Below are 20753 nucleotides of genomic sequence, written 5' to 3'. Positions count from 1 at the left end.
ACAACTAAAGCCTGGAGGACCATCATGAGACCGATTCTAAAATGCAGATTCACCTTTTAGACATTCTTTGAATCATGGCAGCAGGTGTACGGTCTACATGACTGTATATCTAAAGTCCTTATATGATTTAAGGTACTTGGTCTTGGTTCAACCATCCCTTCTTGCAGGTGTAAGCAATGCTGAGAATAGTGTTTTTGTCACCCTGAACACAATAAAAAAAAAAAGTTTTAAACATGATAATGTGTGTATTGTGTTTATTCTACAAAGACTAGCGCCCCCCCCCGCGACCCCAAAAGGGAATAAGCGGTAGAAAATGGATGGATGGATGGATTTCAGCTTCTCCCTTGTTGGCATTGTGGCGTCTCACAGCTGCACTCCCCCCTTTGCCCAATGTTGGATTGTTTTACAGGACTTCTTAGGTTCCGTCTAGTCGATGTCGACCTTGGATGATATCCTGCACCAGTCTTCTCCACTCTGCTCTTTCCACCACTCTCTTTGCTCAGCTAATGTCATTCCTGCTCTTTTTCTAATTCCTTCTATCCACCTTTGCCTTCCTTTTTTGACGTTTCCCCTCACATTTACCAGACGGCTCCGGACCAAGGCGTGAGGTAGGCAATTATTTATTTACAGTAAATCATAAAACTCATACGACAAACAAAAGCGGATGCGTGCTGGTCGCACGTAGAAGCTAAGGCTAAACACTTAGCACAGAAAACAAACAGGACTAACGTAGTCGAAACACTTGGCAAAAAACTCTAGACTAAGCAGAAAACTTACATCGACATGTTGCATGCTTCAAACTCAATGAAGGCAAAACGAGTGACAAAAAGGGTAGGCCTAAATACTGTCTCTGATGAAAAACAGGTGTGCGTACAAGGCAGGTGAAAATCAAGTAACCATGGTGACAAACACAAATAAGGAAGTGCACAAACAAACTCAAAAATCCAAATAAACGACCTTAAGGGACAGAGCCCAGATGTCCCACAATAGCTTGAACACCCCCACAATAATAAAGTTCAAAAGTGAAGGGAGGGCGGAGGCAGGACATGGTAGAGGGTCGCCAGGTCCTGTGTCCCCCAATCCACCGAGGACACGACAGGTGGCTGCGGCGGATGGAACGCCGCAGAAGTCTTGGTGGGCGACCTCGTAGAGGCCCCACCCGTGGCCGACGTGGAGGTGGGTGCGCCAAAACTGGCTTGAAAGCAGCAGATGAAGGTGCGGGGGCTGCAGCCGAAGCGGGCACTGATGCAGGAGAGGGCGAGGAGCAGATGTAGGTGACTGTCGAGGAGCAGACGCTGGTGCCGGCCGAGGAGTTGACGCTGGTGCCGGCCGAGGAGCAGACGCTGATGCGGGTCGAGGAGCAGGTGCTGGCGTGGGCTCCAGCCTTGGAGCAGGCGCCGGTGTGGGCTTCAACCTTGGAGCAGGCGCCGGTGTGGGCTCCAGCCTTGGAGCAGGTGCCGGTGTGGGCTCCAGCCTTGGAGCAGGTGCCGGTGTGGGCTCCAGACTTGGAACAGGTGCCGGCATGGGCTCCAGACTTGGCGCACGTGCCGGCGTGGGCTCCAGCCTTGGAGCAGGTGCTGGAGAGTGATCCAGCCTTGAGTAAGAAGCTGGAGTGGGCTCCAGCCAAAAGTCTGCTGCTGGAGTGGGGTCCAGACCGGGTCAAGAGCTGGTGTGTGAACCAGCTTAGATTCAGGACTTGGACTAAGAGTAAGACTAGGAGTGAGACTAGGACTTGAACTACGACTAGGACTATGACTTGAACAGGGACTTGGACAAGGACTAATACAATCACTAGGGCTAGGACTAAGACTAGGACCAGGACTTTGAAATTGGAATTCTTTCTCATTCATGTTTTATGTAGAGCTTCAGTCGTATAACAGTCCGGGGTCTCCGCTATCATATTTTACGCTTCATAATGCGCCACACATTTTCGATGGGAGACAGGTCTGGACTGCAGGCGGGCCAGGAAAGTAGTGGCAGTCTTTTTTTTACGAACCCACGCTGTTGTAACACGTAATGAATGTGGCTTGGCATTGTCTTGCTGAAATAAGCAGGGGCGTCCATGAAAAAGACGGCGCTTAGATGGCAGCAAATGTTTCAAAACCTGTATTACCTTTCAGCATTAATGGTGCCTTCACAGATGTGTAAGTTACCCATGCTTTGGGCACTAATGCACCCCCATACCATCACAGATGCTGGCTTTTTAACTTTGTGTCGATAACAGTCTGGATGGTTCGCTTCCCCTTTGGTCCGGATGACACGATGTCGAATATTTCCAAAAACAATTTAAAATGTGAACTCGTCAGACCCCAGAACACTTTTCCACTTTGCATCAGTCCATCTTAGATGATCTCGGGCCCAGAGAAGCCGGCGGCATTTCTGGATGTTGTTGATAAATGGCTTTCGCTTTGCATAGTAGAGCTTTAAGTTGCACTTACAGATGTAGCGACAAACTGTATTTAGTAACAGTCGTTTTCTGAAGTGTTCCTGAGCCCATGTGGTGATATCCTTTAGAGAATGATGTCGGTTTTTGATACAGTGCCGTCTGAGGGATCGAATGTCACGGTCATTCATTGTTGGTTTCCGGCCATGCCGCTTACGTGGAGTGATTTCTCCAGATTCTCTGAACCTTTTGATGATATTATGTACCGTAGATGTTGAAATCCCTAAATTTATTGCAATTGCACTTTGAGAAACGTTGTTCTCAAACTGTTTGACTATTTGCGAACGCAGTTGTGGACAAAGGGGTGTACCTCGCCCCATCCTTTCTTGTGAAAGACTGATCATCTTTTGGGAAGCTGTTTTTGTACCCAATCATGGCACCCACAGGTTTCCAATTAGCCTGCACACCTGTGGGATATTCCAAATAAGTGTTTGATGAGCATTCCTCAACTTTATCAGTATTTATTGCCACTTTTCCCAACTTTTTTGTCACGTGTTCCTGGCATCAAATCCTAAAGTTAATGATTATTTGCAACAAAAAAAATGTTTATCAGTTTGAACATCAAATATGTTGTCTTTGTAGCATATTCAACTGAATATGGGTTGAAAATGATTTGCAAATCATTGTATTCCGTTTATATTTACACCTAACACTGTGGAAGGCTTCCTGTCGCCCTCATACAGGTTCTAGGCATCATTAAGGAATGACATCGCTGAGCAGGTTTGACTCGGCTTTATTTTCCAATTATGCTCTTTCACAATAGTCTTTTGTGTGCTTTTCAGCAATTGTCCCTTTCGTCTTTCACGTCTTGCTCGTGCTCCAACTCCAACTACTTGTCCTTTCTGACTGCTGCCTTTTTAACAGTACGACAGGTGATTAGATGAACACTTTCAGCTGTGTCATCCACTCACCTGTCGCCAACCTCCAAGCCGGCCCTGCCACACCCAGCTTCCCTGCAGGTGCGCAAGCCACGCCCACCACAAACACATTTTACCAATTCATACGGAAACGGGGTTTGTATATATTTTGAATACATTCAGTGTTAGCTTTGTGTATTATCATCAGTTATTACAGGGATGTCCAAAGTGCAGTTTGGGGGCTATTTGCTGCCCGTACCTTGGGTTTTGTGGTCCGCAGCAAATTGTGAGAAAAAATAACAATGTTGATAGTATTCACTCATAATAATTTACACTTTAACAAGTTTTTGCCCTGCGATGAGGTGGCGACTTGTCCAGGGTAAGCCCCGCCTTCCGCCCGAATGTAGCTGAGATAGGCACCAGCGCCCCTCGCGACTCCAAAAGAGAATTAGCGGTAGAAAATGGATGGATGGACACATTTTTGCCTAAGTTTTGTCTTTCAATATACATGATGTCTGTTCTGGGGTTGTTTTTTTTAAATAAAAAGATCAACATACCCCCTGCCTACTTTGGCTTTTCAGTACAGTGTATGCGTTCGTTGGTGGAAAAAGTTGGACAATCCTGGGTTATTCGAATCAAAATGTCCGCCTTTTTCTCATTAAATTACATATTTTTAGTATTTTTTCTTACATGTTAGCTGCTGTTGTTTTTCTGACAATGCTGTGGGCTAACAAAACTCAAGCTGCGGGCCACAAATGGCCTCCTGGCCTCACTTTGGACATCTTCATTAAATATATTTGTAATTACAGCTTGCAAAGACGTATTTGTTTATCTCGTTAGAGAGACTGTCACATGACTCCATTTCACCAATCCAAACTAAAGCACTAGTGACCTTTGACTCGATTTCACCAATCACACGGAGCCTGGCAATCACATGACCACAGTCGAACTACACACTTTAAAAGTGACATGACATCATACAAAACCCAAAACCAGTGAAGTTGGAATGTTGTGTAAATGAGAAATAAAAACAAAATACAATGATTTGCAAATCCTTTTCAACATATATTCAATTGAATAGACTGCAAAGACAAGATATTTAAAGTTGGAACTTAAACTTTATTTTTTGCAAATATTAGCTCATTTGGAATTTAATGCCTGCAATATGTTTTAAAAAGCTGGCACATGTGGCAAAAAAGACTGAGAGAGTTAAGGAATGTTCATTTAACACTTATTTGGAACATCCCACAGATGAACATGCAAATTGGGAACAGGTGGGTGCCATAATTGGGTATAAAAGCAAATTCCATAAATGCTCAGTCATTCACAAACAAGGATGGGGCGAGGTTTGATTGATTGATTGATTGATTGATTGATTGATTGAAGCTTTTATTAGTAGATTGCACAGTATAGTCAGTACATATTCCGAACAATTGACCACTAAATGGTAACACCCGAAAAAGCCTTTCTATTAATCGCACTCGGAGCGATGACGTCACAACGTGACGTCACATAGGTAGTCAATCCACCATTTTCTCAAACACATTACAAACACCAAGTCAAATCAGCTCTCTTATTTTCCGTTTTTTCGACTGTTTTCCGTACCTTGGAGACATCATGCCTCGTCGGTGTGTTGTCGGAGGGTGTAACAACACGATCAGGGACTGATTCAAGTTGACTTACGTGGAGTGTGCATCGATTAGCACGGCATGCTAATAGATGCTAACATGCTATTTAGGCTAGCTGTATGTACATTTATAGCTATATTTGCATCCAGCCTTTCCCTCCACCCACATTTAATGCCAAACAAACACTTACCAATCGACTGATTTAAGTTGCTCCAGTGTCACAAGATGCGAAAGTCCCGATTGTTTTGTCTGCACATTTTACTGGCGATACTGAGGCAGACATGGCACAGAGATGTATGGATATCCTGCAGATGCATTTCCAACGATAAAGTCAACAAAATCACAAAGGTGAGTTTTGTTGATGTTATTGACTTATGTGCTAATCAGACATATTTGGTCACGGCATGACTGCCAACTAATCGATACTAACATGCTATTTAGCTAGCTGTATGTACATTTGTAGCTATATTTGCATCCAGCCTTTCCCTCCACCCACATTTAATGCCAAACAAACACTTACCAATCGACGGATTTAAGTTGCTCCAGTGTCACAAGATGCGAAAGTCCCGATCGTTTGGTCTGCACATTTTACCAGCGATTCTGAGGCAAACATGGCACAGAGATGTATGGATATCCTGCGACACTCAATCGTTGGTTAGAAGGCGATCGCCGAATAGCGTCAATAGCTTTTCGCTCATTAGCTTCAGTCTCTTTTCCAGTTTCGTTTTCGCTATCTGCCTCCATACTCCAACCATCCGTTTCAATACATGCGTAATCTGTTGAATCGCTTAAGCCGCTGAAATCTGAGTCTGAATCCGAGTTAATGTCGCTATATCTTGCTGTGCTATCCGCCATTTTGTTTGTATTGGCATCACTGGATGACGTCACAGGAAAATGGACGGTGGCTTCACAGATAGCGAAAATCAGGCACATTAAAGCCTTTTTTTTGGGATATTCCATGATGGGTAACATTTTGAAAAAAACTTCGAAAAATAAAATAAGCCACAGGGAACTGATTTTTATTGGTTTTAACCCTTCTGAAATTGTGAAAATGTTCCCCTTTAAGCTTTGTCAGTATGCCATGTGTTACCCAGTTTCCCCTAGGACAACAACGTTAATATATGTTTGATGAAACGTGATTATGTGCATGAGTTACTTGTATATGTACAGAATGTGTATATGAATGTTTGTGCAGTAAATGTATATGTACTGTATGTGTATGTTTGTACAGTGAATGTATATGTACAGTATTTGTATGTTTGTACCATGGATGTGCGTGTAGATCAGGGATGCCCACACTTTTTCTGCGGGCGAGCTACTTTTCAATTGACCAAGTTGAGGGGATCTACCTCATTCATATATATCATTTCTATGTTTTTATTTATGAAACATAGGTTATTGTTAAGATACTAAAGGTTATTAATGATAATGCAATAATGTTTAACACGTATAAAGTCCTTTCTTTCATGAAGACAAGAATATAAGTTGGTGTTTTACCTGATTCGGATGACTTGCATTGATTGGAATCCGACAGAAGTGCGGATAACGTCGCCATTTTCAAATGGAGGAGAACAAAAGTCCTCCTTTCTGTCCAATTCTACATGAAAGTGGTTGGTTTTTGGCATCTTATTTGTCCAGCTTCCACACTCGTTTTTATACACTTTACAAGAAATCCATTAGCTCTGTAGCTTGCCAGCTTGTGCACGCCAGCTTTCTGAGACTCTTATTTTGTTAGCGCAGGCAAGAGGAAGCAGCGCTTTTATTGTGAAGATAGGAACTGTGCTGTCGGTCTTTAGAGTTTTGACAGCAGGTACAGCGCGAATGTGTTGAAATAAAAAGTGTTTCTCGCCTTCCTGTCTATCACGTTTTCTTAATAATGAGCTCGCAGCAGCCACTGTCATCTCACAAGACCCTCAGGTGTCGTGAATGTCAATCAAGTGACGGAAGTGACGTCTTGGTGAGGATTAATGATCGCAAATTTTTAGGTCTCTTTTTTAAAATGCCTGGCTGGCGATCGACTAACACATCCTCCGCGATCGACCGGTAGCTCGCGATCAACGTACTGGGCACCCCTGGTGTAGATGGACGAACTTGGAGTATGTAGGTATGTATTGTATTTGTGTATGTATGTGGGAGTGTATGTACCTATGTATGTATGTTTGTATGTATGAATAACGGTGTGTGTGTGTGTGTGAGTATATGTGTGTTTGTATGTACGGTATATTTGACTCCCAGTGTGCGTGGGAGTACGGCCCCAGCCGCCCAGAGAGCCCAACCCAAACAGCAGGCGTGGCGCCCAGGGAACCAGGGACCACCGGCCCCACACAGCCAGGCCAGCCAGCGACGGGAACCCCAGGGCTCAGCCCACAGCGCCGCCCGCAAGAGCCAGCAGCAGGCCGCAGACAAACACACCCGGCAGAGGACAGGGCACGAGAGAAGCAGCGGACGGCCAGACTCCAAACCGGCAAGAGACAACCCCCCACAGGGGCAGAAAGGCAGAAAGGCGAGACGCCCCGCCCGGTGGGACCAAGAGACTCCCCGCAACGGACAGGAGGACGGCCCTGCCCCACCAGCACCCGTGCCCCAACGAACCCATCTCCCACTCCGGGGAGCACGGCGCGGTCCACACCAGGCCATCCCACCCAAGTCAGCCGCCAAATATTTTAATAAAATGCATGATTAATCTGCAACTACACATGATTAATACAATATTTTTTTTATACAAACCCATGTTAACTTTTTATTTTTGACAGCTGTATTAATACTGTATATAAACTTCATGTAGATCTAGGCGTTGATTGAAAATGCCATTATACTACTATTACATGAAAATAAAATGATTTATTCATCAATGCTTATGGTTGTAGTTTGCACATATGCACAATACAAATAGCTCTTATTATGATGGAGTATTATTAGTGTGACGTTTTGGGTCAGGTGTCTTTACAAGACCTGCATGTGTTAATCTGTCCTGCACATATTTTTTTACTTTACATTGTATATTTTTTTTTCTCTTTCTCTGTGTGTGAAAATAATACAACTAAATAAATGGAAAAAAAAGAGTAATTCATGAAGGGTGATGGGTTAATATAACCCATCAATAATCAGATGTTACCAATATCAACTCATATAATTGGTATAAATAAAAATATCTACACTGTAAAAAACAACAAATAGATTTTATGGTAAAAACTGGCAGCTCAGTTGCTCGAATTATACAATATTGACATTGATTTTTGATTTTACAGTAAATGACTGTAAATTGAATATTGGAACCATTATTTTTACGTTAAAATTCTGCCGACTGAGCTGCCATTTTTATGTCAAATCTCGGGTCGTTTTTTTCACATTTGATTTATTACTGGGAATGGAAGAACGCCACCACTCTTAGTTTTAGTCTAACATTTTGGCGGTTGAGCTGCCAATTTCTTTCCGTAAAAATCTACTGCCTTTTTTTCTCCTGATTCAACCACACACATTATTGATTCATTTATCTACTACATCCTTGATTTCAATTCAATCTTTAAACACCCATAATATTTTATGGCTCCTCTCTGAGCTGCAACCTTATCGTGGTAGAGGAGTTTGCGTGTCCCAATGATCCTAGGAGCTATGTTGTCCGGGGGCATAAAGCCCCCTGGTAGGGTCTCCCAAGGCAAACAGGTTCTAGGTGAGGGATCAGACAAAGAGCAGCTCGAAGACCTTTATGAAGAAGAAACATCATGGACCCAGATTTCCCGCACCCGGACGCGTGTCACCGGGGCCCCCCTCTGGAGCCAGGCCCGGAGGTGGGGCACGATGGCGAGCGCCTGGTGGCGGGGCCTGTTCCCATGGGGCCCGGCCGGGCACAGCCCAAAGAGGCAACGTGGGTCACCCCTCCAATGGGCTCACCACCCATAGCAGGGGCCATAGAGGTCGGGTGCATTGTGAGCTGGGCGACAGCCGAAGGCAGGGCACTTGGCGGTCCGATCCTCGGCTACAGAAGCTAGCTCTTGGGACATGGAACGTCACGTCACTGGGGGGGAAAGAGCCTGAGCTAGTGCGCGAAGTCGAGAAATTCCGGCTGGATATAGTCGGACTCACTTCGACGCACAGCAAGGGCTCTGGAACCACTTCTCTCGAGAGGGATTGGACCCTCTTCCACTCTGGCGTTGCCGGCAGTGAGAGGCGACGGATTGGGGTGGCAATTCTTGTTTCCCCCTGGCTCAAAGCCTGTACGTTGGAGTTCAACCCGGTGGACGAAAGGGTAGCCTCCCTCCGCCGTCGGGTGGGGGGACGGGTCCTGACTGTTGTTTGTGCTTACGCACCAAACAGCAGTTCAGAGTACCCACCGTTTTTGGGAACACTCGAGGGAGTACTGGAAAGTGCTCCCCCGGGTGATTCCCTTGTCCTACTGGGAGACTTCAACGCTCACGTTGGCAACGACAGTGAAACCTGGAGAGGCGTGATTGGGAAGAATGGCCGCCCGGATCTGAACCCGAGTGGTGTTTTGTTATTGGACTTTTGTGCTCGGCACAGTTTGTCCATAACAAACACCATGTTCAAACATAAGGGTGTCCATATGTGCACTTGGCACCAGGACACCCTAGGCCGCAGTTCCATGATTTTATGGATGATGGTCCCAATTGTCCATCCATCTTCTTCCGCTTATCCGAGGTCGGCTCGCGGGGGCAACAGCCTAAGCAGGGAAACCCAGACTTCCCTCTCCCCAGCCACTTCGTCTAGCTCTTCCCGGGGGATCCCGAGGCGTTCCCAGGCCAGCCGGGAGACATAGTCTTCCCAACGTGTCCTGGGTCTTCCCCGTGGCCTCCTACCGGTTGGACGTGCCCTAAACACCTCCCTAGGGAGGCGTTCGGGTGGCATCCTGACCAGATGCCCGAACCACCTCATCTGGCTCCTCTCGATGTGAAGGAGCAGCGGCTTTACTTTGAGTTCCTCCCGGATGGCAGAGCTTCTCAACCTATCTCTAAGGGAGAGCCCCGCCACCCGGCGGAGGAAACTCATTTCGGGCGCTTGTACCCGTGATCTTATCCTTTCGGTCATGACCCAAAGCTCATGACCATAGGTGAGGATGGGAACGTAGATCGACCGGTAAATTGAGAGCTTTGCCTTCCGGCTCAGCTCTTTCTTCACCACAACGGATCGGTACAACGTCCACATTACTGAAGAAGCCGCACCGATCCGCCTGTCGATCTCACGATCCACTCTTCCCCCGCTCGTGAACAAGACTCCTAGGTACTTGAACTCCTCCACTTGGAGCAGGGTATCCTCCCCAACCCGGAGATGGCATTCCACCCTTTTCCGGGCGAGAACCATGGACTCGGACTTGGAGGTGCTAATTCTCATTCCGGTCGCTTCACACTGGGCTGCGAACCGATCCAGTGAGAGCTGAAGATCCCGGTCAGATGAAGCCATCAGGACCACATCATCTGCAAAAAGCAGAGACCTAATCCTGCGGTCACCAAACCGGAACCCCTCAACGCCTTGACTGCGCCTAGAAATTCTGTCCATAAAAGTTATGAACAGAATCGGTGACAAAGGACAGCCTTGGCGGAGTCCAACCCTCCCTGGAAATGTGTTCGACTTACTGCCGGCAATGCGGACCAAGCTCTGGCACTGATCGTACAGGGAGCGGACCGCCACAATAAGACAGTCCGATACCCCATACTCTCTGAGCACTCCCCACAGGACTTCCCGAGGGACACGGTCGAATGCCTTCTCCAAGTCCACGTAGCACATGTAGACTGGTTGAGCAAACTCCCATGCACCCTCAAGAACCCTGCGGAGGGTATAGAGCTGGTCCAAAGTTCCAAGACCAGGACGAAAACCACATTGTTCCTCCTGAATCCGGGGTTCGACTATCCGGCGTAGCCTCCTCTCCAGTACACCTGAATAAACCTTACCGGGAAGGCTGAGGAGTGTGATCCCACGATAGTTGGAACTCACCCTCCGGTCCCCCTTCTTAAAGAGAGGAACCACCACCCCGGTCTGCCAATCCAGAGGTGCCGCCCCCGATGTCCACGCGATGCTGCAGAGTCTTGTCAACCAAGACAGCCCCACAGCATCCAGAACCTTAAGGAACTCCGGGCGGACCTCATCCACCCCTGGGGCCTTGCCACCGAGGAGCTTTTTAACTACCTCAGCGACCTCAGCCCCAGAAATAGGAGAGTCCATCACGGATTCCCCAGGCACTGCTTCCTCAGAGGAAGACGTTTTGGTGGGATTGAGGAGGTCTTCGAAGTATTCCTTCCACCTATCCACAACATCTGCAGTCGAGGTCAGCAGAACACCATCCGCACCATACACGGTGTTGATAGTGCACTGCTTCCCCTTCCTGAGGCGGCGGACGGTGGTCCAGAATCGCTTCGAAGCCATCCGGAAGTCATTTTCCATGGCTTCCCCGAACTCCTCCCATGTCCGAGTTTTTGCCTCAGCGACCGCTGAAGCTGCACACCGCTTGGCCTGTCGGTACCTGTCCACTGCCTCCGGAGTCCTATGAGCCAAAAGGACCCGATAGGACTCCTTCTTCAGCTTGACGGCATCCCTCACCGCTGGTGTCCACCAAGGGGTTTTAGGATTGCCGCCCCGACAAGCACCAACTACCTTGCAGCCACAGCTCCGATCAGCCGCCTCGACAATAGAGGTGCGGAACATGGTCCACTCGGACTCAATGTCCAGCACTTCCCTCGTGGTCCCAATTGTACTACGATGTATTACAGGAATACACTATATTTCCAAAAGTATTTGGCCACCCATTCAAATTATCAGAATCAGGTGTCCTAATCACTTGGCCCGGCCACAGGTGTATAAAATCAAGCACTTAGGCATGGAGACTGTTTCTACAAACATTTGTGAAAGAATGGGCCGTTCTCAGGAGCTCAATGATTTCCAGCGTGGAACTGTCATAGGATGCCACCTTTGCAACAAATCCCGTCGTGAAATTTCCTCGCTCCTAAATATTCCAAAATTAAATGTCGGCCTTATTCTTAGATATGGAAGACTATGGGAACAACAGCAACTCGGCCACCAAGCAATAGGCCATGTAAACTGACAGAGAGGGGTCAGCAGATGCTGAAGCGCGTAGTGCAAAGAGGTCGCCGACTTTCTGCACAGTCAGTTGCTACAGAGCTCCAAACTTTATGTGACCTTCTAATTAGCCCACGTACAGTACGCGGAGAGCTTCATGGAATCGGTTTCCATGGCCGTGCAGCTGCATCTAAGCCATACATCACCAAGTCCAATGCAAAGCGTGGGATGCAGTGGTGTAAAGCACATCGCCAATGGACTCTAAAGCAGTGGAGACACGTTCTCTGCAGTGATGAGTCACGCTTTTCCACTGGCAATCTGATGGATGAGTCTGGGTTCGGAGATTGCCAGGAGAACGGTACATTTCAGACTGCATTGTGCCGAGTGTGAAATTTGGTGAAGGAGGAATAATGGTGTGGGGTTGTTTTTCAGGAATTGGGCTTGGCCCCTTAGTTCTAGTGAAAGGAACTTTGAATGCTCCAGATTACCAAAATATTTTGGACAATTCCATGCTCCCAACCTTATGGCAACAGTTTGGAGTGGGCCCATCCTCTTTCAACATGAATGTGCACCAGTGCACAAAGCAAGGTTAATAAAGACATGAATGACCGAGCCTGATGTGGATGAACTTGACTGAACTGCACACAGTCCTGACCTGAACCCGATAGAACACCTTTGGGATAAATTAGAACGGAGACTGAGAGCCAGGCCTTTTCGACCAACATCAGTGTGTGACCTCACCAGTGCGCTTTTGGAAGAATGGTCGAAAATTCCTATGAACACACTCTGCAACCTTGTGGACAGCCTTTCCAGAAGAGTTGATGCTGTAATAGCTGCAAAAGGTGGACCGACAGCGAATTGAAACCTATGGGTTAGGAATAGGATGGCACTTCAAGTTCATATGTGAGTCAAGGCAGGTGGCCAAATACTTTTGGCAATATATTGTAATTGGTATAAATAAAAATATATACAAACCCAGTTTCCATATGATTTGGGAAATTGTGTTAGATGTAAATATAAACGGAATACAATGATTTGCAAATCATTTTCAACCCATATTCAGTTAATAAATAAGCTACAAAGACAACACATTTGATGTTCAAACTGATAAACATTCTTTTTTTTGCAAATAATCATTAACTTTAGAATTTGATGCCAGCAACTTGTGACAAATAAGTTGGGAAAGGTGGCAATAAATACTGGTATATATATATATATATATATATATATATATATATATATATATATATATATATATACACACACACACACACACACACACACACACACACATTGGGGCAAAAAAGTATTTAGTCAGCCACCGATTGTGCAAGTTCTCCCACTTAAAATGATGACAGAGGTCTGTAATTTTCATCATAGGTACACTTCAACTGTGAGAGACAGAATGTGAAAAAAAATCCAGGAATTCACATTGTAGGAATTTTAAATAATTTATTTGTAAATTATGGTGGAAAATAAGTATTTGGTCAACCATTCAAAGCTCTCACTGATGGAAGGAGGTTTTGGCTCAAAATCTCACGATACATGGCCCCATTCATTCTTTCCTTAACACGGATCAGTCGTCCTGTCCCCTTAGCAGAAAAACAGCCCCAAAGCATGATGTTTTCACCCCCATGCTTCACAGTAGGAGTGGTGTTCTTGGGATGGCAACTCAGTATTCTTCTTCCTCCAAACATGACGAGTTGAGTTTATACCAAAAATTTCTATTTTGGTTTCATCTGACCACATGACATTCTCACAATCATCTGCTGTATCATCCATGTATCCATTTTGGTATAAACTCAACTCGTCCTGTTTGGAATTAGAAGAATACTGAGTTGCATCCCAAGAACACCATACATACTGTGAAGCATGGGGGTGGAAACATCATGCTTTGGGGCTGTTTTTCTGCTAATACACACACACATACACACACACACACACACACACACACACATTTATATATATATATATATATATATATATATATATATATATATATATATATATATATATATATATATATATATATATATATATCGTATTTCTTTGAATTGCCGCCGGGGCGCTAATTAATTTAAAACCTCTTCTCACTCCTGCGCTTACCAAAGGCATGCAGTAAAAATTTGAGTGTGATGTAAGTTACATCCTACTGAATAGCTCTTAATCTTCTTCCCTTTATGCGATTTCAAGTTACCGGTATCGAAATCAGCCTCCTCGATTTTGAAAATGATGGCAGTGAATGTGTCACTTGTGACGTCACCAGTTTGACCAGGTGGTAATACTAAGCACGCGCTAATTATTTTGTGAAGCGAGTTTGACCCGGCAGTAATTCAAGGCAGGCGCATACTATATGCCCTGCGGCAATTCAAGGGAATACAGTGTGTGTATATATATATATATATATATATATATATATATATATATATATATATAAATATATATATAATTATTACATATACATACTGTATATACATACCAAAGACTAGAAAATGGTACACTCAGCATCAAGGGTTGGAATTGGGGATTGAATCACCAAAAATGATTCCCGAGCGCGGCCATCGCTGCTGCTCACTGCTCTTATCACCTCCAGGGGGTGATCAAGGGTGATGGGTCAAATGCAGTGAATGATTTCGTCACACCTAGTGTTGTGTGTGTGACAATCATTGGTACTTTAACTTTTTATATATATATATATATATATATATATATATATATATATATATATATATATATATTATATATATATACCCCGCCTTCCGCCCGATTGTAGGTGAGATAGGCGCCAACGCCCCCCGTGACGCCGAAAGGGAATAAGCGGTACAAAATGGATGGAGTTATATATATATATATATATATATATATATATATATACATACAGTATCTCTCTCTCTCTCTCTCTCTCTCTCTCTCTCTCTCTATATATATATATATATATATATATATATATATATTTATATATATACATACAGTATCTACTCCTCTTTGAGCTGCCACCTTATCGTGGTAGAGGAGTTTGCGTGTCCCAATGATCCTAGGAGCTATGTTGTCCGGGGGCTTTAAGCCCCCTGGTAGGGTCTCCCAAGGCAAACAGGTTCTAGGTGAGGGATCAGACAAAGAGCAGCTCGAAGACCTTTATGAAGAAGAAAAAGCATGGACCCAGATTTCTCTCGCCCGGACGCGGGTCACCGGGGCCCCCCTCTGGAGCCAGGCCCGGAGGTCGGGCACGATGGCGAGCGCCTGGCGGCCGGGCCTGTTCCCATGGGGCCCGGCCGGGCACAGCCCGAAGAGGCAACATGGGTCACCCCTCCAATGGGCTCACCACCCATAGCAGGGGCCATAGAGGTCGGGTGCAATGTGAGCTGGGCGGCAGCCGAAGGCAGGGCACTTGGCGGTCCAATCCTCGGCTACAGAAGCTAGCTCTTGGGACGTGGAACGTCACCTCACTGGGGGGGAAAGAGCCTGAGCTAGTGCGCGAAGTCGAGAAATTCCGGCTGGATATAGTCGGACTCACTTCGACGCACAGCAAGGGCTCTGGAACCACTTCTCTCGAGATGGATTGGACCCTCTTCCACTCTGGCGTTGCCGGCAGTGAGAGGCGACCGGGTGGGGTGGCAATTCTTGTTTCCCCCCGGCTCAAAGCCTGCACGTTGGAGTTCAACCCGGTGGACGAAAGGGTAGCCTCCCTCCGCCTTCGGGTGGGGGGACGGGTCCTGACTGTTGTTTGTGCTTACGCACCAAACAGCAGTTCAGAGTACCCACCCTTTTTGGGAACACTCGAGGGAGTACTGGAAAGTGCTCCCCCGGGTGATTCCCTTGTCCTAGTGGGAGACTTCAACGCTCACGTTGGCAACGACAGTGAAACCTGGAGAGTAGTGATTGGGAAGAATGGCCGCCCGGATCTGAAACCGAGTGGTGTTTTGTTATTGGACTTTTGTGCTCGGCACAGTTTGTCCATAACAAACACCATGTTCAAACATAAGGGTGTCCATATGTGCACTTGGCACCAGGACACCCTAGGCCGCAGTTCCATGATCGACTTTATAGTTGTGTCATCAGATTTGCGGCCTTATGTTTTGGACACTCGGGTGAAGGGAGGGGCGGAGCTTTCTACCGATCACCACCTGGTGGTGAGTTGGCTGCGATGGTGGGGGAGGATGCCGGACAGACCTGGCAGGCCCAAACGCATTGTGAGGGTCTGCTGGGAACGTCTGGCAGAGTCTCCTGTCAGAGAAAGTTTCAATTCACACCTCCGGAAGAACTTTGAACATGTCACGAGGGAGGTGCTGGACATTGAGTCCGAGTGGACCATGTTCCGCACCTCTATTGTCGAGGCGGCTGATCGGAGCTGTGGCCGCAAGGTAGTTGGTGCCTGTCGGGGCGGCAATCCTAAAACCCCTTGGTGGGCACCAGCGGTGAGGGATGCCGTCAAGCTGAAGAAGGAGTCCTAGTGGGTCCTTTTGGCTCAAAGGACTCCGGAGGCAGTGGACAGGTACCGACAGGCCAAGCGGTCTGCAGCTTCAGCGGTCGAGGAGGCAAAAACTCGGACATGGGAGGAGTTCGGGGAAGCCATGGAAAATGACTTCCGGACGGCTTCGAAGCGATTCTGGACCAATGTCCGCCGCCTCAGGAAGGGGAAGCAGTGCACTATCAACACCGTGTATGGTGCGGATGGTGTTCTGCTGACCTCAACTGCGGATGTTGTGGATAGGTGGAAGGAATACTTCGAAGACCTCCTCAATCCCACCAACACGTCTTCCTATGAGGAAGCAGTGCCTGGGGAATCTGTGGTGAACTCTCCAATTTCTGGGGCTGAGGTCACTGAGGTAGTTAAAAAGCTCCTCGGTGGCAAGGCCCCAGAGGTGGATGAAGTCCGCCCGGAGTTCCTTAAGGCTCTGGATGCTGTGGGGATATCTTGGTTGACAAGACTTTGCAGCATCGCGTGGACATCGGGGGCGGTACCTCTGGATTGGCAGACCTGGGTGGTGGTTCCTCTCTTTAAGAAGGGGGTCCGGAGGGTGTGTTCCAACTATCGTGGGATCACACTCCTCAGCCTTCCCGGTAAGGTTTATTCAGGTGTACTGGAGAGGAGGCTACGCCGGATAGTCGAACCTCGGATTCAGGAGGAACAGTGTGGTTTTCGTCCTGGTCGTGGAACTGTGAACCAGCTCTATACTCTCTGCAGGGTTCTTGAGGGTGCATGGGAGTTTGCCCAACCAGTCTACATGTGCTCTGTGGACTTGGAGAAGGCATTCGACCGTGTCCCTCGGGAAGTCCTGTGGGGAGTGCTCAGAGAGTATGGGGTATCGGACTGTCTTATTGTGGCGTTCCGCTCCCTGTACGATCAGTGCCAGAGCTTGGTCCGCATTGCCGGCAGTAAGTCGAACACATTTCCAGGGAGGGTTGGACTCTGCCAAGGCTGTCCTTTGTCACCGATTCTGTTCATAACTCTTATGGACAGAATTTCTAGGCGCAGTCAAGGTGTTGAGGGGATACGGTTTGGTAACCGCAGGATTAGGTCTCTGCTTTTTGCAGATGATGTGGTCCTGATGGCTTCATCTGACCGGGATCTTCAGCTCTCGCTGGATCGGTTCGCAGCCGAGTGTGAAGCAACCGGAATGAGAATCAGCACCTCCAAGTCCGAGTCCATGGTTCTCGCCCGGAAAAGGGTGGAATGCCATATCCGGGTTGGGGAGGAGACCCTGCCCCAAGTGGAGGAGTTCAAGTACCTAGGAGTCTTGTTCACGAGTGAGGGAAGAGTGGATCGTGAGATCGACAGGCGGATCGGTGCGGCGTCTTCAGTAATGCGGACGTTGTACCGATCCGTTGTGGTGAAGAAGGAGCTGAGCCGGAAGGCAAAGCTCTCTATTTACCGGTCGATCTACGTTCCCATCCTCACCTATGGTTATGAGCTTTGGGTCATGACCAAAAGGATAAGATCACGGGTACAAGCGGCCGAAATGAGTTTCCTCCGCCGTGTGGCGGGGCTCTCCCTTAGAGATAGGGTGAGAAGCTCTGCCATCCGGGAGGAACTCAAAGTAAAGCCGCTGCTCCTCCACATCGAGAGGAGCCGGATGAAGTGGTTCGGGCATCTGGTCAGGATGCCACCCGAACGCCTCCCTAGGGAGGTGTTTAGGGCACGTCCAACCGGTAGGAGGCCACGGGGAAGACCCAGGACACGTTGGGAAGACTATGTCTCCCGTCTGGCCTGGGAACGCCTCGGGATCCCCCGGGAAGAGCTAGACGAAGTGGCTGGGGAGAGGGAAGTCTGGGTTTCCCTGCTTAGGCTGTTGCCCCCGCGACCCGATCTCGGATAAGCGGAAGATGATGGATGGATTGATTGCATACATCATCTATCTATACTACATATATATATATGTATATGTGTGTGTGTATATATATATATATGTATATATATATATATATATATATATATATATATATATATATATATATATATATATATATATATATATATATACATATGTATATATATATAAATATATATATATGTATGTATATCAATCAATCAATCAATGTTTACTTATATAGCCCTAAATCACTAGTGTCTCAAAGGGCTGCACAAACCACTACGACATCCTCGGTAGGCCCACTTAAGGGCAAGGAAATCTCACACCCAGTGGGACATCGGTGACAATAATGACCCAGTGGGACGTCGGTGACAATGATGACTATGAGAACCTTGGAGAGGAGGAAAGCAATGGATGTCGAGCGGGTCTAACATGATACTGTTAAAGTTCAATCCATAATGGATCCAACACAGTCGCGAGAGTCCAGTCCAAAGCGGATCCAACACAGCAGCGAGAGTCCTGTTCACAGCGGAGCCAGCAGGAAACCATCCCAAGCAGAGGCGGATCAGCAGCGCAGAGATGTCCCCAGTCGATACACAGGCGAGCAGTACATGGCCACCGGATCGGACCGGACTCCCTCCACAAAGGAGAGTGGGACATAGAAGAAAAAGAAAAGAAACGGCAGATCAACTGGTCTAAAAAGGAAGTCTATTTAAAGGCTAGAGTATACAAATGAGTTTTAAGGTGAGACTTAAATGCTTCTACTGAGGTGGCATCTCGAACTGTTACCGGGAGGGCATTCCAGAGTACTGGAGCCCGAAATGAAAAAGCTCTACAGCCCGCAGACTTTTTTTGGGCTTTGGGAATCACTAATAAGCCGGAGTCCTTTGAACGCAGATTTCTTGCCGGGACATATGGTACAATACAATCGGCAAGATAGGATGGAGCTAGACCGTGTAGTATTTTATACGTAAGTAGTAAAACCTTAAAGTCACATCTTAAGTGCACAGGAAGCCAGTGCAGGTGAGCCAGTACAGGCCTAATGTGATCAAACTTTCTTGTTCTTGTCAAAAGTCTAGCAGCCGCATTTTGTACCAACTGTAATCTTTTAATGCTAGACATGGGGAGACCCGAAAATAATATGTTACAGTATTATATATATTGTATATATATCCATATATATGTATATATGTATATATATATATATATATATATATATATATATATATGTATATATATATATATGTATATATGTATATACGTATATTTATACATATATATGTATATATGTATATATATACATATATATATACACATATATATATATATATATATATATATATATATATATATATACATACAGTAACTATATGTGGGAGACCTGGCTGACATATTGTAGGAATGATCCGCGCATGCGTAAATACGCCATTTCCGGATACGACATGTAATACAAATACGCTGACCTCCTCAAACGTCGGCAGAACATACGAAACCAATGATTCCTATATGCCCTGTTGTATCCTTCACCTATGGTGAGTGTCTCGAAGGCATCGATATTTACAAATTCCTCTTTCGGAGAAACATTGTCGAAATAACGGTTGACAGTTTTGTAGTTCTGCGTCGCTTGATGCTAGCAGTTAGCTTAGCTCAACCCTGTGTGTGTGTGTCCTCCGCAGTGCCCGGCCGGCTTGGTGAAGATGCCAAAATGGCTACCGGCAATTACTTTGGCTTTACCCACGGCGCTGCCGCACAGTATAGGTAAGGAGGACTGCAGCGTGTTGTCTCGCACGCTGTAGAGGTGGTGACGGGCCGTGCTTTGGTACAATGGTGGAGCAGCGAAAAGCTTTGCACTGCCGTTATTGTTCAAGGGGGGAGGGGAGAGATCCCTGCTGCATCATCACTGCGCGGTTGTCAACATAGTTTCCTTGTAATAATAATGTGTCTGCAGTAGGGCTGGGCGATATGGCCTTTTATTAATATCTTGATATATTTAGGCAATGTCACGATACACTATATATATTTTGACATTTTGCATTAGCCTTGAATTAACACTTGATGCATATAATCACACCAGAATGATGATTCTATGTGTCTACATTAAAACATTCTTGTTCATACTGCATTATTATGTGCTAAATTTAAACTTTCATGCAGAGAGGGAAATCACTACTTAGTAAATTTACCAAAACTGGTTTTATTAAACCGTTATTAAGCAGTGGCACAAACATTAATGTAATTTCCTAAACAGAAAGTGCAAGATTGTCAGAGACATTTTAAAACAAGCTATTAGTACTCTTCTGCGCATGATTTCACTAAGATGACATATCAAAACAACACTAAATTAAAGTGTACTTTTTGTACAGAATGATACTACAATAGTTTAAAACAAATAAAGTGCACTTTTGTGATATGATGTCACACAACATATTTCAATAACTGTCAAATAAAAATGAGCTGCATAATAGGAAATCAAATAGTGTATGTCCTT

The 20753-nt window shown here is 46.1% G+C and overlaps 2 protein-coding genes across 5 annotated transcripts in view; both read left to right on the top strand.

Moving 5' to 3' along the window:
- Positions 1-7735, top strand: part of LOC133556360 (tight junction protein ZO-2-like) — a 148057-nt gene extending 140322 nt beyond the window's left edge. Inside the window, exons 25-26 of one of the 2 annotated variants that reach the window (XM_061906201.1) lie at positions 6976-7032; positions 7128-7734. In XM_061906201.1, the coding sequence (XP_061762185.1) occupies positions 6976-7009 (34 nt within the window). In that variant the 3' untranslated portion in view covers positions 7010-7032; positions 7128-7734. Of the gene's footprint in view, positions 1-6975 lie in introns of both variants that reach the window. The other variant, XM_061906199.1, reaches the window with a different exon arrangement.
- An 11917-nt stretch (positions 7736-19652) lies between these two features.
- Positions 19653-20753, top strand: part of zfr (zinc finger RNA binding protein) — a 71623-nt gene continuing 70522 nt past the window's right edge. For all 3 annotated transcript variants that reach the window (XR_009807501.1, XM_061906196.1, XM_061906195.1), the window contains exons 1-2: positions 19653-19797; positions 19942-20023. Coding sequence is in view for 2 of the 3 variants with exons in the window: in XM_061906196.1 (XP_061762180.1) it covers positions 19761-19797; positions 19942-20023 (119 nt within the window). In the remaining variant the exon portion in view is untranslated. The remainder of the gene's footprint in view (positions 19798-19941; positions 20024-20753) is intronic.

This window comes from Nerophis ophidion, linkage group LG07, assembly GCF_033978795.1.
Source record: "Nerophis ophidion isolate RoL-2023_Sa linkage group LG07, RoL_Noph_v1.0, whole genome shotgun sequence".
In the NCBI taxonomy this organism is placed as follows: domain Eukaryota; kingdom Metazoa; phylum Chordata; class Actinopteri; order Syngnathiformes; family Syngnathidae; genus Nerophis; species Nerophis ophidion.
This window is presented reverse-complemented; position numbering and strand designations above follow the sequence as displayed.